The sequence below is a fragment of the Oncorhynchus gorbuscha genome, linkage group LG15 (assembly GCF_021184085.1).
Source record: "Oncorhynchus gorbuscha isolate QuinsamMale2020 ecotype Even-year linkage group LG15, OgorEven_v1.0, whole genome shotgun sequence".
NCBI classification, from domain to species: domain Eukaryota; kingdom Metazoa; phylum Chordata; class Actinopteri; order Salmoniformes; family Salmonidae; genus Oncorhynchus; species Oncorhynchus gorbuscha.
Genome location: NC_060187.1, coordinates 32,659,629 through 32,672,885, shown reverse-complemented (window position 1 = coordinate 32,672,885; position 13,257 = coordinate 32,659,629). Strand labels below are relative to the sequence as shown.

At 44.4% G+C, this 13,257-nt stretch overlaps 1 protein-coding gene across 7 annotated transcripts in view; it reads left to right on the top strand.

Annotated features, from left to right (window-relative positions):
• Positions 1 to 13,257, top strand: part of elavl4 (ELAV like neuron-specific RNA binding protein 4) — a 72,204-nt gene that overhangs the window by 38,887 nt on the left and 20,060 nt on the right. For all 7 annotated transcript variants that reach the window (XM_046301894.1, XM_046301893.1, XM_046301892.1 and 4 more), the window contains 2 exons: positions 465 to 705; positions 9,771 to 9,874. In XM_046301894.1, coding sequence (XP_046157850.1) covers positions 465 to 705; positions 9,771 to 9,874 — 345 coding nt within the window. The remainder of the gene's footprint in view (positions 1 to 464; positions 706 to 9,770; positions 9,875 to 13,257) is intronic.

Genomic DNA, 13,257 nt, shown 5'->3' with positions numbered 1-13,257 from the left:
CATCAGACTGCCTTTCCTCAGTGCCTCCTCCCTCAAGGGCCTGCAAGCTCTACTTCAAACACCTGCTCTTAAAGCACACTGCAAAACCAGCCGCAAATGTTCCCTGTGACAGACAGCAGTGCCCCGCTGAATCGCTCAAATTTTTACCACTCTCTAACTGCACCAGCTATCAAAGCACAGAGAAGAACTCAAAAATATCACTCATGTCTCTAACAGCTATGTCTGCATGAATATGTAGGAGTTTAAGTTGCATGTGTACATATAGTGTTCACTTTATGGTCTCATACTGTGAGTTAAACTTGGTGTTTCTTTTGTCTGAGTTTTGATGGCCTGAAATGTAGATTTGATGTTTACTGTGTTTATGTGAGGTCCAATAATGAATCATGGTTCTCAGATTGAGACACCATACCTCCTACCCCCCCCCCCTTTAATTGTTCTTCTTCCCAAACCCTTCCCTCCCTCAGATAATCAGCAACATGGAGCCTCAGGTGACGAATGGCCCCAACGGCACCACGGCTAACGGGCCGTCCAGCAACAGCCGCAGCTGCCCTTCACCCATGCAAACTGGAGGACCCACCGACGACAGCAAGACCAACCTCATTGTCAACTACCTGCCCCAGAACATGACCCAGGAGGAGTTCCGCAGCCTGTTCGGCAGCATCGGGGAGATTGAGTCCTGCAAACTGGTCCGCGACAAGATCACAGGTACGATGAAACACTGGCCATGGGAAGAAAGGAAGTGGGTGGGTGTGGTACAGGGTGGGATGGCATGGTGCCAGAGGCCTATGATCCTGGACAGTACTCCAGCTGGTTACTGCAGAGCAGGAGGATGGGGCTTGGCCTGGAGCTGGCCGGTGAGCAGCAAAGTGAAGAAACCCAGTGCTATGTGGCACAGGGGTGTTTAAGCAGCACTTCCCAGCTAATCATGCCTCTAATCCCAGCCTAGTGGCTGTGTGGGTGGTATAGCAGATGGATGGGGGAGGCTGCTCTGAGATAATGCCAGATAATGGCTTTCATTTTAGATCCTACTTAGTGACACTTCTTCCTTGATAATCTCATTAAAAAGGGCCAGTGTTGAAGAGCAACATCTACTCTTGACCATGAGAAGCAGCCAGGCTAGGCAGTGGCTCAGGCAGCAGCAGGCTGATGGAAGTACAGGGCCATCTTTTACAATAATGGGCCCGAGCTGGCAGGAAGGTTATGTGTAGTATATATAAGAATAGCACCTGGAAACCACACTCTCCACTCATTTTACATATATTTTTTCCATATGTGTGATGCACAGTAAACAGTGAGGTCTAACATTTTATATCGGAGAGAGTAAAAAGAGACATCATAGAGTAATAATATATGACTTTAGCAGATGCTTTTATCCAAAGCAACTTAGTCATGTGTGTATACATTTTACGTACGTGTGGCCCCAGCGGGAATAAAACCCACAAAATGTGGTGTTGCAGGCGCCACGCTCTACCAACTGAGGCACAAAGGACCACAGGATTACCAGGAAGCTCTCACTGACCTAAATGGGAAAGTAAGGCCATTTCTGAGAACGTTGAAAGTTCTCTACCATACAAGGTCTCTGATGACTTAGGAACACAAAGTGTGTTATAAATATCCCCCTTCTCCAGTGGATGTCTGTGTTGTGCTCCCATGGGTGCAATTTCGTCGTTGAAACTTTTAGACTAACAAACCGTTTCTCCCTCTCAGTTGAGGGAATGCCAGGAGGCTGCATGCACAACTACTTGGTATCATTATCTGACTTTCGGGGAGGACTATTTTTTAAGCTTAATATACACCTGAGCCCTTTCTTGTGCATCTCCAAACATACCTTTCTAGACATTTGACCAGAATACCATGTAAAACACTACATTCTCAAACACCACATACAGGACATTAATGCATATGGACCTGCCCTTTCAGTTAACTGTATGTAAATTTTTTAAGTACAGAATGTGAAATTCCTTTCCACTGCAGTTCAAAGGGAAGGAGGATGCCTGTGATGACAAGGTGATGAGAGCTACCTAAAGCCCGAGCGTTGTAAGAGACAGGCTTCTCTTTTCTCTGGACCGGGTGCTGTCAGCTTTGATGAAGCGAGAGCGGCGTGAGGTACAAGCCCACCCGGCCACTCTGCGCTCGTCTGTCAGGCCCGCTCCAGCTCAGTGAAGTGCCACCTCAGATTGTTTACCCTGCTCCCCACGCCTTTCTTGCTGCGCATGTAATACACCAGGGACCTACAGGTTAATCTTTTATTTAAGGCAAACTTACACGCACATCGCTAGAGCCCACACATGCCCTTACTGACTCTGGCACATCACCCTCTCAACTTTCTCTCAGGCTGAAGACAAAACTAAAGAGAGACACAAAGTGAGTTGTATTGTGTGGCAGAAGGTTCCACTTTTCAGTGGGAAGGGAGTGAAGGACAGGGTGTTTGAGGTGTTGACTAAAACAGAAGGTTCTCCAACAGACTTGTGTGTATCTCTATAAAGACGGTATTAAAATCCTAATCCTCAGTAAAAATGCAAACATCTTCAGCCAGAGCTGAAGCATCACCGTCTCTGTCTGCCTCTAATAACATAAACATACACCCTTGGGGAGAGCTAGTGATATTCTTGTGGACCTGGTAACATATTGAATGACAACTTTTGATGGAATACATTAGGAAAGTTTTAGTGATTCTGGTCATCAGCATACAGAGAATGGAAATGACTGATCAGGTGACACCAAGGCAGGAATTGGATCATTGTCAGTTGCCCATTTTTCTGGATAATTTTGTGCACTAGGCTGTATTTCTTTAGGAAAATGAATGCATTTGTATTTATAACCAGGGAAGCTAAAGTCATTCTGCTACCCAAGAATAGTAAAGCCCCCTTTACTGGCTCAAATAGCCGACAACAGATTGCGTTTGACCAGATGCAATGCTATTTTACAATGAACAAATTGACAGTATTTCAGCATGCTTATAGGGAAGGACACTCAACAAGCACTGCACTTACACAAATGACTGATGATTGGCTGAGAGACATTGATGATAAAATGATTGTGGGGTCTGTCTTGTTAGACTTCAGTGCAGCTTTGACATTATCGATCATAGTCTGCTGCTGGAAAAACGTATGTGTTATGACTTTACACCCCCCTGCTATAATGTGGATAAAGAGTTAATTGTCTAACAGAGCACAGAGGGTGTTCTTTAATGGAAGCCTCTCAAATATAATCCAGTTAGAATCAGGAATTCCCCAGGGTAGCTGTTTAGGTCCCTTGCTTTTTTCAGTTTTTACTAACAACATGCCATGACTTTGACTAAAGCCAGAGTTTCTATGTATGCGGATGACTCGATACTATACACTTCAGCTACTACAGCGACTGAAATGACTGCAACAGTCAACAAAGAGCTGCAGTTAGTTTCAGAGTGGGTGGCAAGGAATAAGTTAGCCCTAAATATTTCTAAAACTAAAAGCATTGTATTTGGAACAAAACACTCACTAAACCCTAAACCTCAACTAAATCTTGTAATAAATAATGTGGAAATTGAGCAAGTTGAGATGACTAAATTGCTTGGAGTAACACCAGATTTTAAACTGTCATGGTCAAAACATATTGATGCAGTAGTAGCTAAGATGGGGAGAAGTCTGTCTATAATAAAGCGATGCTCTGCCTTCTTAACAACAATATCAACAAGGCAGGTCCTATAGGCCCTAGTTTTGTCGCACCTTGACTACTGTTCAGTGGTGTGGTCAGGTGCCACAAAAAAAGGACTTAGGAAAATTGCAATTTGCTCAGAACAGGGCAGCACGGCTGGCCCTTGGATGTACACAGAGAGCTAATATTCATGTCAATCTCTCCTGGCTGAAAGTGGAGGAAAGATTGACTTCATCACTACTTTTATTTATGAGAGGTATTGACATGTTGAATGCACCGAGATGTCTGTCTAAACTACTGGCACACAGCTTGGACACCCATGCATACACCACAAGACCTGCCACAAGAGGTCACTTCACAGTCCCCAAGTCCAGAACAGATTATGGGAGGCACACAGTACTACATAGAGTCATGACTACATGGAACTCTATCAAGTAACTGACACAAGCAGTCAAATTAGATTTAAACAACAGATTAAAAAAACACCTTATGGAACAGCGGGGACTGTGAAGCAACAGAAACATTGGCACAGACACATGCATACAAACACATAGATTTAGTAATGTAGATATGTGGTAGTGGTGGAGTAGGGGCCTGAGGGCACACAGTGTGTTGTGAAATCTGTGAATGTATCTGTGAATGTATGTTTTAAAATTGTATAAACTGCCTTAATTTTGCTGGACATCAGGAAGAGTAGCTGCTTATGGGACTTTCTGCTTTCTGGGGCAGTGCCTGAGACAGCGTTTTTCCACCACAATCAACAAAACACCAAATTATGGAATTTCTCAAAGAAGAATGGTGTCGCATTCCTCCAGTAGAGTTCCAGACACTTGTAGAATCTATGCCATGGTGGATTGAAGTTTTTCTGAGCTCGTGGGGTTCCATCATTTGTTTTTTTTGTTGTTTGGCAGTTACCTGTACATTCAAAGGATTCACAGTCAAAGCCAATGCGTTTTATTTACTTCCAATACATGGTTTGTTGCTGGAACTGTTTGTTTACCAAGCTCTTGCGCAATCAAACGTTCCATAGTGGTGAGTATCAGGAATGAATGTCAGTGCTTTGCAGAGTGGAACACAGTGTGTATTCACCCTCCTCCGGTTCACATGAATCTCACTGGTTCATATAACAATTAATATGATGCAAGCGTGCATAAAATAGCTAAGAACGCTGATGATAAAAACAGTATGATATAAAATACTTAGTATGACAATGAGGCTGGTAGCTCTTAAATTGGACCAAAGTGAAAGATAGAAAACAAACTCTGCACCACCTTAGACATACTAGCAGATACCTATTGATTCATTTCAAATCGCTATCATTTGTTAAATCCAGAATACATGAAGACAGAAACCATAGAAGGTTAAAGAAGGCATTAATATACCTGGTATGGGACGAGATGAACACACATCTGTCGTCTTCTCTTAAGACAGGTATTACAGACCAGCCAGGCCCATAAGTGCAGATGCCTGGAACTCAAAAACTTAAATGTGTGTTCGCAATACATTTTTAGAATCCCAGGGATAAAACACCCTGGCTGTCTCCTTGCTTCTCCCCCCACTCCCTGTGCTGCTTGAGTGGCCCATACATGGGAGAGGGAGAGTGGGCCAGTCAGCCAGTCCCCAGATCTGGAGGACCATCGCACTCCTCCGGCTCTAGCTGCTGCTGCCACTGTTGTCATATCCAGGGCCTGACGTCATGGAGCTGGGGTGTCCCAGATTCACAGGGGTCCTCTCTCCTGCTACTCTGCTATCCTCCCAGACATCCTACACATTTTGAGCTTCCATCCAACTCGCCTCAGGCAGCAGCCACCGATTGGGAGGAGGGACTGGGGGGTGGGTGGGAGACTCCTGCATATTACAGTTGCTGCTACCTTGGCAACCCTAGAGAACAGACATCTGAGCGGAGGCAGTGTATGCGTGGAATGTTTATTTGGTCAGCAATTTAGTCACACTAATGTAAGCGCATAGCTATAGTAAGGCTGTATTAGTGTTTGAATGCCATTATAGTCAAATGTTTATATTATGACCTAATGTTTGTCAATTGTTCAGTGTTATGCCATTGCTGTAGGTATAAAAATGAAATATGGCCAAAAATGCAAATGGTAAACAGTGGCATACAAAATGCCCTTAATAGCTCTGAGTCCACGTTTGCTGTAATCAAATTACTTTTGCTATTAACAGCCAGTTAGAATGAATTGAGCCTCTGTCAGTTTTTCGTACTAGAAGCACTTACCGCAGCTAAGTGGTTTATGTAGATTTAAAGTGTGAATTATAAATGTATATTCAATCATATCATAAAACTGCACATTAGGTGATTGTACTTTCTTTAGGAGATTAGCAAACAAAACCTAACTTCTTGAACTTTAACAACATAATACTGAACTGGGAACTTCTAGAAGTTTGTATATGTGTATTTGTCGGAATATAAGTTGGTGACTACTCTCGCAAATATTTTGGAGAGTGCTGGTCCGTGAAAAATAGTTCCCAAGTTGCTGTTGCAACAGGGGTAAAATGTCAGGGAACCAACACGATGATACACATCTGTTTTGACAAACTGGAATGTTTTCTTTCCTCCTCCAAATCTTAAATGTGGCTAAATTTAAGACTGTTTCTACCTCAGGAACCTGGTGCTATCAAGGTATGTTACTGTCAGCTTTTCATAACACTGTCATCCTGTGCACAGTGCACTTTCCCCCTCTTCTCTCTCATCCCATTGCATCTTATATGACAGATTGAAGCCATTTTCACTGACAGGGATGGAGTGGGGACTCCGAGACACAGACTGAACATGGAGGCTTAGAGAGAACAGGTTGTAAGTCATTAATACAGAGCGTCGCAATGTTGTCTTAACCATTGTGAAATATTAAGGCAATTCTTATTTTTATGAAGGGCCCAATCACAGAAGGATATTGTTTACTACTAGGTTACAGATCATGTCTTGTGTACAGACATGCATGTTAATAAATGGAATGGAGGTACTGTAACTATCTACGGGGTACTTAAAGGTAATAAATACCATTTTATTGGTCGAGTACACATATTTTCCAGATGTTATCACGGGTGTAGCAAAACTCCAACAGTGCAGTAATATCTAACAATACAAAACAATAGGAAGGAAGGAAGACCATACGTGTATGGAAGCCATGTCAGAGGAGGTCCCAGCGGGCAACTCTCTTTCCACACGGTGTGTGTGTCTGTGGTTCTCTGTGCAAGTCACCACATCGGGAGAGGCAGAACACCCGCTGGAAACACACTCATTTTATCATCTCACACATTCCGCAACCTGCTGCTCTTCAGGAAACAAATAATGACTTAGTCATACTGTAGCACCACCGAGAGGAGCCACTCACTGGAAATAGCAGTGATTTGCCAAGGAAAAGCATTTGGTACACTGCCTATTTCCCCCACGTATTTATTTTTTGACTGTACGGGGAGCGGTGCAGACCTGGTGAGGTGGTCTCAATTACCCCCGGCCCGCTCTCTCATCAGTAGTGGTTAGGGCTAAAACGGGACAGCTGTTATGAAGCATTATGGCACTGCTGTGTTAATGTCACAACTAATGAGCTCAATTATCCCCGCGCACGTCTGCTACGAACCAACGCACCACTCTGGATCACAAAGAGGGGGGATCCACTGTCACACACAACTATTGGCCCTGTGCTTTTAGCTCAACTCATCCTAATGAAGGAGCTCAGCACGATCCCACTACTAACATTACTAAGCTGTTTATTTAGAATATCCCTTTTAACTGATGTTAAGCATTGTCTTTTTAGTTTCTACATGTTGTTCAAACGCCTCCAGATTTGGGGATGGGATGGGATTGCTGTTTTTAGGAGCTGAAAGTCATGGAAAATGAAGATCTATCCTCATTAAAAGCTCATTAAAACTGCAATGCATCATTTTGGTTTGGGGTTTTAATTGACAATTAAAATGTGTAAGTTAATGTATCCATTAGACAAATTAAACGGCATAGGGATAATTTCCTGTTTGCTCTTCCATTAGAGGGTATTTATTATGCTATCTTAATGGCATTTTCAGCTTCCTGGGATGCCTTTTTTTCCAGATGTTTGTCTATAATTATCCTTAATGGCATTTGTACAATCCTTCAAAATGGCACTCAGCCTTTCTAGTGACACGTGGATCTAGAGTCCTATATATAACACAGTAAACAACCAGAAAATAAGCCTTTATACAAAAAGCTAAAACATTTTTGTGCTAAAACACCTGCACTCTCCTGGACAGCTATGTACTGTAGTAGTAGTAGCTTTGCTGTGCTGTGTAGAACAGTGTTGAGGCATGTTGTGCTGCGCCGTGCTGAGCTGTGCTGTTCTGAACCGTGCTGTGCTAGGCCTGTGTATTTATTTCAGTCAGGCATCGTGCTGGGTTGAACCTGCTGGGCTGCGTGCGTGCAGAGCAAGTCGTTGTTGTGAAAGGCCAGGACAAGTTTGCCTGCCAATGTTGGGCCACAGTCTGCGCACTACCGCTTTTTGACCTTGTCAGGGTGTGTGTGTGCACTTTCTATTTACTGTGTACGTTTTAGTGGTATATTCACATCAGCGGTCCATAGTTTGCAAAAAAATGTTTTTTACATGCACTATGAGTGTATGTTTCTGTGCGTTGGCGTTGTGTCTCCGGGAAGCAGTCAGCCCATGGACCCCTGCTGTGGGCTACTCTGTTACTGGTGGGTGGAATCCCCTCTTGGAGCTGCCTCGTGCTGAAAGCAGCTGCCTCACCCCATTTCTCCACTCACCTAGGGAGTGGTGCCAGGGGGTGGGAGGAGGGGCACACCCAGATCTCCCATCCAGCCTTGCCAAGGTGGGCACAGGGACTGGTGCCAACTCCCAAAGAAACACTGGTGTAGACTGCACCAGAATTGGAGGGAGTGAGGGATCACAAACAGAGACAGTTCCTTGTGTTCATTTGGAATCCATTTACACACGGACACGTGTTTATAGTATGTATACGGCACATGTGCCTAGAAACATATATAAGCACACATGTACTTTAGAGAGGTGCTTGGCACAGCGGACATGACAGTGTAGGGGCCCTGATGGCCTCCTAGAGCTGAGCGCTGAGGGCCAGGGTGAGCATGCAGAGGAGGGATGAGCACCTGAGACTCTCTTCACACACAGCTCCTGCCTGCCTGCCTACCTGCCTGCCTGCCCGCCCAAGTGCAATGTAACTGTATCATTAATCGCAACCCAGCACATCCAGGCGCCTCTGCATGAGTGCGCTTCGGAAGCACACTTCATTTCAGCTAACCTTTTGTAAGCTATGCTTGTCGAGCCTCAAGTTCTCCTTGTGAAGCAGTGGAAGGGGGAGGAGGAAGGTGACAGAGAGGGGGGAGCCGCTCTGCAGTTGGCTAATTATCAGCAACCCACATTGAGGAGTATGAGAAGAGATGTCTTTTCGAAGGCACTTTGATATTGAATACATATCCACAGGCCCAAGGATATTTTTTGCGTTAATGGCATAGTTCTATTTTAGTGTCCAAACTTTCCGAGGGGTGCTGTCAGATCAGTGTCAGCGAGATGAAGGGTAAAAATAGCTGTGAACCACAGAGATTCTCTCCCGGACAGGAGGTTTTTAATGAACAATGGAGAAATGATAATCCAGGGTAATCCACTGAAAGTGAGGGAGAAGCATCGTGTTTGATGTGAGAAATACAGCTCCCTTTGGCCCAAAGCTGCGGCTTGCCTTGGATGCTATTTACTTGGTGCTAGAGCAGCGCTGCATTACATTTGAGATTCACTTTGTCTTTTCCACTGTGGACTTACTGCTGTCTGGTTCCATTAATGGCTATAAGTACGTTGCTCCACTTGGACTTGCCAGGCACTTGTGTAGCAAGTTTGTTTATTCTACTATCACACAGCCACAATAGCTTTGGGCGTTTGTTGAAAGTCAACGAGCTCATCAAAGCCGACTCTGCCTGAAATATATATCCAGAGATGTCAGGATAATGTTCAATCAAAACAAATCGGGTATTAATGACAATGTCAGACATTTTTCAAAAACAATGACATTTTTTCGCTTTCAGTTGTGAAGACATTACTTGGACTTCGAATGTATCTGTACCAATTCTGAATGTACTGGGTAGAATTCTGTATTGTTAAAATGCTCTTTCTGTTTTACAGGACAGAGTCTGGGCTATGGGTTCGTCAACTACATAGACCCAAAGGATGCAGAGAAAGCCATTAACACATTAAACGGACTCAGACTTCAAACCAAAACTATCAAGGTAAGTCAGATTGGTAAAAACGGTTCTGTACCCTGAATATCAATTCACCCAGCGGCCATGTGATTAGGAACGCACTGCTTCAGTGCCCATGTAGGTTTTAGGAATGTTGGGCAGTGACTGAGGCTTCTGATAAGCTAGAGAGGAGATTCATACTAATTTAAATACATGCAGAGAGAGAGAGAGAGAGAAAGAGTAGCTGAATCAAAGAGCATAAAAAGCCGTGAGGTATAACTGATATGCTAATTCAGTTCTAAAATGTCAAAATGTAAAGGTGAAACTAGAAAGATTTTCAGACAGTAGGGAAAAAACATTTATTACATGCTGCCAAAGTTAAATAGAGGACTCCAATTAATATTACATTTTATTAAAGGTTGGGAAGTCAAATATAGATGAAGGGAAAAGTATAATTTCATAAGTAGTATAGTTTTATTAGTATACTCAATATCCAGTCGTTTGTCTTTACTTGTTGAGCAGGATTATGATCACTATCCCCTCATATGGCTCCGTTATGCTGTTCGCTTTAAGCCATACTGTAATCTGCTCTGCTACCATAATCCAAGCCCTTTCAGTAACATATTTCTAAATCTAATCAGATCAGATTACCCTGCCGAGCTGAATGGGAGAAGCTCATACACAATCCCCAATCCCTCGACAGCCCTGAACATGACAGGTCAATATTGTAAAGGGAAACAGCCACACCAGATCAACACAGCCCAGCCTGTTTTCAATCCAGCACAGTGCTTTGAAGTGGGCTCTTGAGAGGCAAGGGCGTGGGGAGACAGCCAGAGCTCTCTGTGCGTGTCAGATTGTGACAGTCAGTATGACCCACAGTTACTCTAGCGCAGGTCTCACCCACTGAGCGTAGCTGACAGGCGTTAGGATGAGTCACTGGGTCCGTGTCTGTAGATTCCCGCTGCCACTCTCCCTCACTAATGAAGTCTGCTGAGATGGAAAACCAGAGGGCCAAGCTAGCACCCAGGCCCCCAACCCAGGCTTCTGTAGCAGTGACGCTCCCCAGTCCTCCCAAGTCCCCACGCATCAGGCTTGTCTTTAGGAAGCAGCCCACTTAGGAATCACCAGCGTGCCATGGCCTGTCCCCTTGGGCTAGAGAGAAGAGCCTACTGCTGTTTCTCATTGGCGCTGTCAAAACCCATAGCATATTCAGAGCTACACACACACACTCCTCGCTTCCTCAGCTCTTGCACAGCCTCTTCCTCCCACAGCTTGTGTGTAATAAAACGGAAGCGATCTTCCGTGTCCATCATCCTGGAGCACACAGTCCAAAGAGCAAGTACACCAGTGAGCGATGTCCTCTCCCCCCACACGCACTGTCCTCCCCTATCTCTCTCGCTTACAAATACACACACATCGTTCAGCTTCCTCTGTCTGTCCATCTTATCCAGTCAGACGGAGCAGCATCTTCGACTTCACCCTAGCTCTCAGTGATAGCAGCAGATTCCCTCTCTGCATGAGAGGTTTAGGCCCTTTTGTCTCTCTCCCTTCGATTTGAGTTTTGCTCTTTTCATTCTTGCCATTGTGCGAAACCCATTATTTAGACTGTGCTACCCATATCAATAAGGCCTTTTAGCAGCACTGAAGAAAATGTCCCTTTTACAACTTCTAATAAGTGTGTTCAAGGTCATTATCTACTTAAAATATCCATGCAGTGCCACAGGCCTTTCTTTCTGCACCAGAGGTTATCTTAAGCAGCCATGAAAATGAAGACAGACTCCCTAATAGCAGCAGACAGCTCTGTCTTGCAGCCCAGTGTGAGGCTCTCTGGTGGGAGAGAAGAGAGAGCTGCTTGTGGTGTCATTGAACTACAGTTCATACGTCGATGTGCAGAGGAAACATTTAGAGCCCTCTTTTCGGGAAGACACTTGACATGAAGAGCTTAGTGTCTTTGATATGACTTTCCAGTTTCACACCAAACCTCAGCTGATGAAACGTGTTTCTTATGCAGTACAATACTGTAGTTAATATGTAGGCGATCGTGTACAGTAAGCCTATGGGAATATCCATCCGTATGTGTGTACACATAATACTCACAGACACATCACTCCCTATTCCATACACACGTTTTCCTTCTAGTACCCCCATAACACTCGTACCCTCAGTGCTCCCTCACTGTAGGGTGTAAACAAAAAGGAGCGGCTCGGTTCGCCACAGAGTTTCACACACACAGGTGGTGTCTTTCTGGGATATGTTTCTGTCTTTTAAAGCGTGTGGTTTCCTCCTCCATGACACCTCAGAGTTTCTCAGCACAACTCTGCTGCTGCTACCCTGTGGAGGTGTGAGAGGAAGAAGCCCGCTGGAGGTGAGAAGAGCAGGGCTACACAGTCTCTCTTCACACACACACACACACACACTTACTTGTTACAGCCATTGGAGGTGTTGATGGATAAGACATCTGGGGTGGGCTGACAGGGAGAGAAGGAGAGAAAGTGATAGAACCAAAGGGGAAAGAAGGAAGGAAGGTTTGAAAGACGAGGGCCACAGGGGAAGCTAACTGCCAATGCTTTTGCCTTCAGAGTTAAATAGGATTTTTTGTGATTATGCCGAGATGTTTTTATTTGCACAAGTACATTTTTTAACCAGGCAAGTCAGTTAAGAACAAATTCTTGTTGACAATGTTTTATTATTTTTTATTTCACCTTTATTTAACCAGGTAGGCTAGTTGAGAACAAGTTCTCATTTGCAACTGCGACCTGGCCAAGATAAAGCAATGCAGTTCGACACATACAACAACACAGAGCTACACATGGAATAAACAAACATACAGTCAATAATGCCATAGAAAAATAAGTCTATATACAGCATGTGCAAATGAGGTAGCATAAGGGAGGTAAAGGCAATACATAGGCCATGGTGGCAAAGTAATTACAATATAGCAATTCAACACTGGAATTGTAGATGTGCAGAAGATGAATGTGCAAGTAGAGATACTGGGGTGCAAAGGAGCAAGATAAATAAATAAATACAGTATGGGGATGAGGTAGTTGGATGGGCTACAGATGGGCTATGTACAGGTGTAGTGATCTGTGAGCTGCTCTGGCAGCTGGTGCTTAAAGCTAGTGAGGGAGATGTGAGTCTCCAGCTTCAGTGATTTTTGCAGTTTGTTCCAGTCATTGGCAGCAGAGAACTGGAAGGAGGGGCGGCCAAAGGAGGAATTGGCTTTGGGGGTGACCAGTGAGATATACCTGCTGGAGCGCGTGCTACGGGTGGGTCCAATCTATGGGAATCTCTGACGATACAAAGAGAAGTTGAACAGGCTAGTAATAGGGGTTGCAACAATTTCAGCAGATCATTTTAGAAAGGGAGGATCCAGATTGTCTAGCCCGGCTGATGTGTAGGGGTACAGATTTTGTAGCTCTTTCAGAACA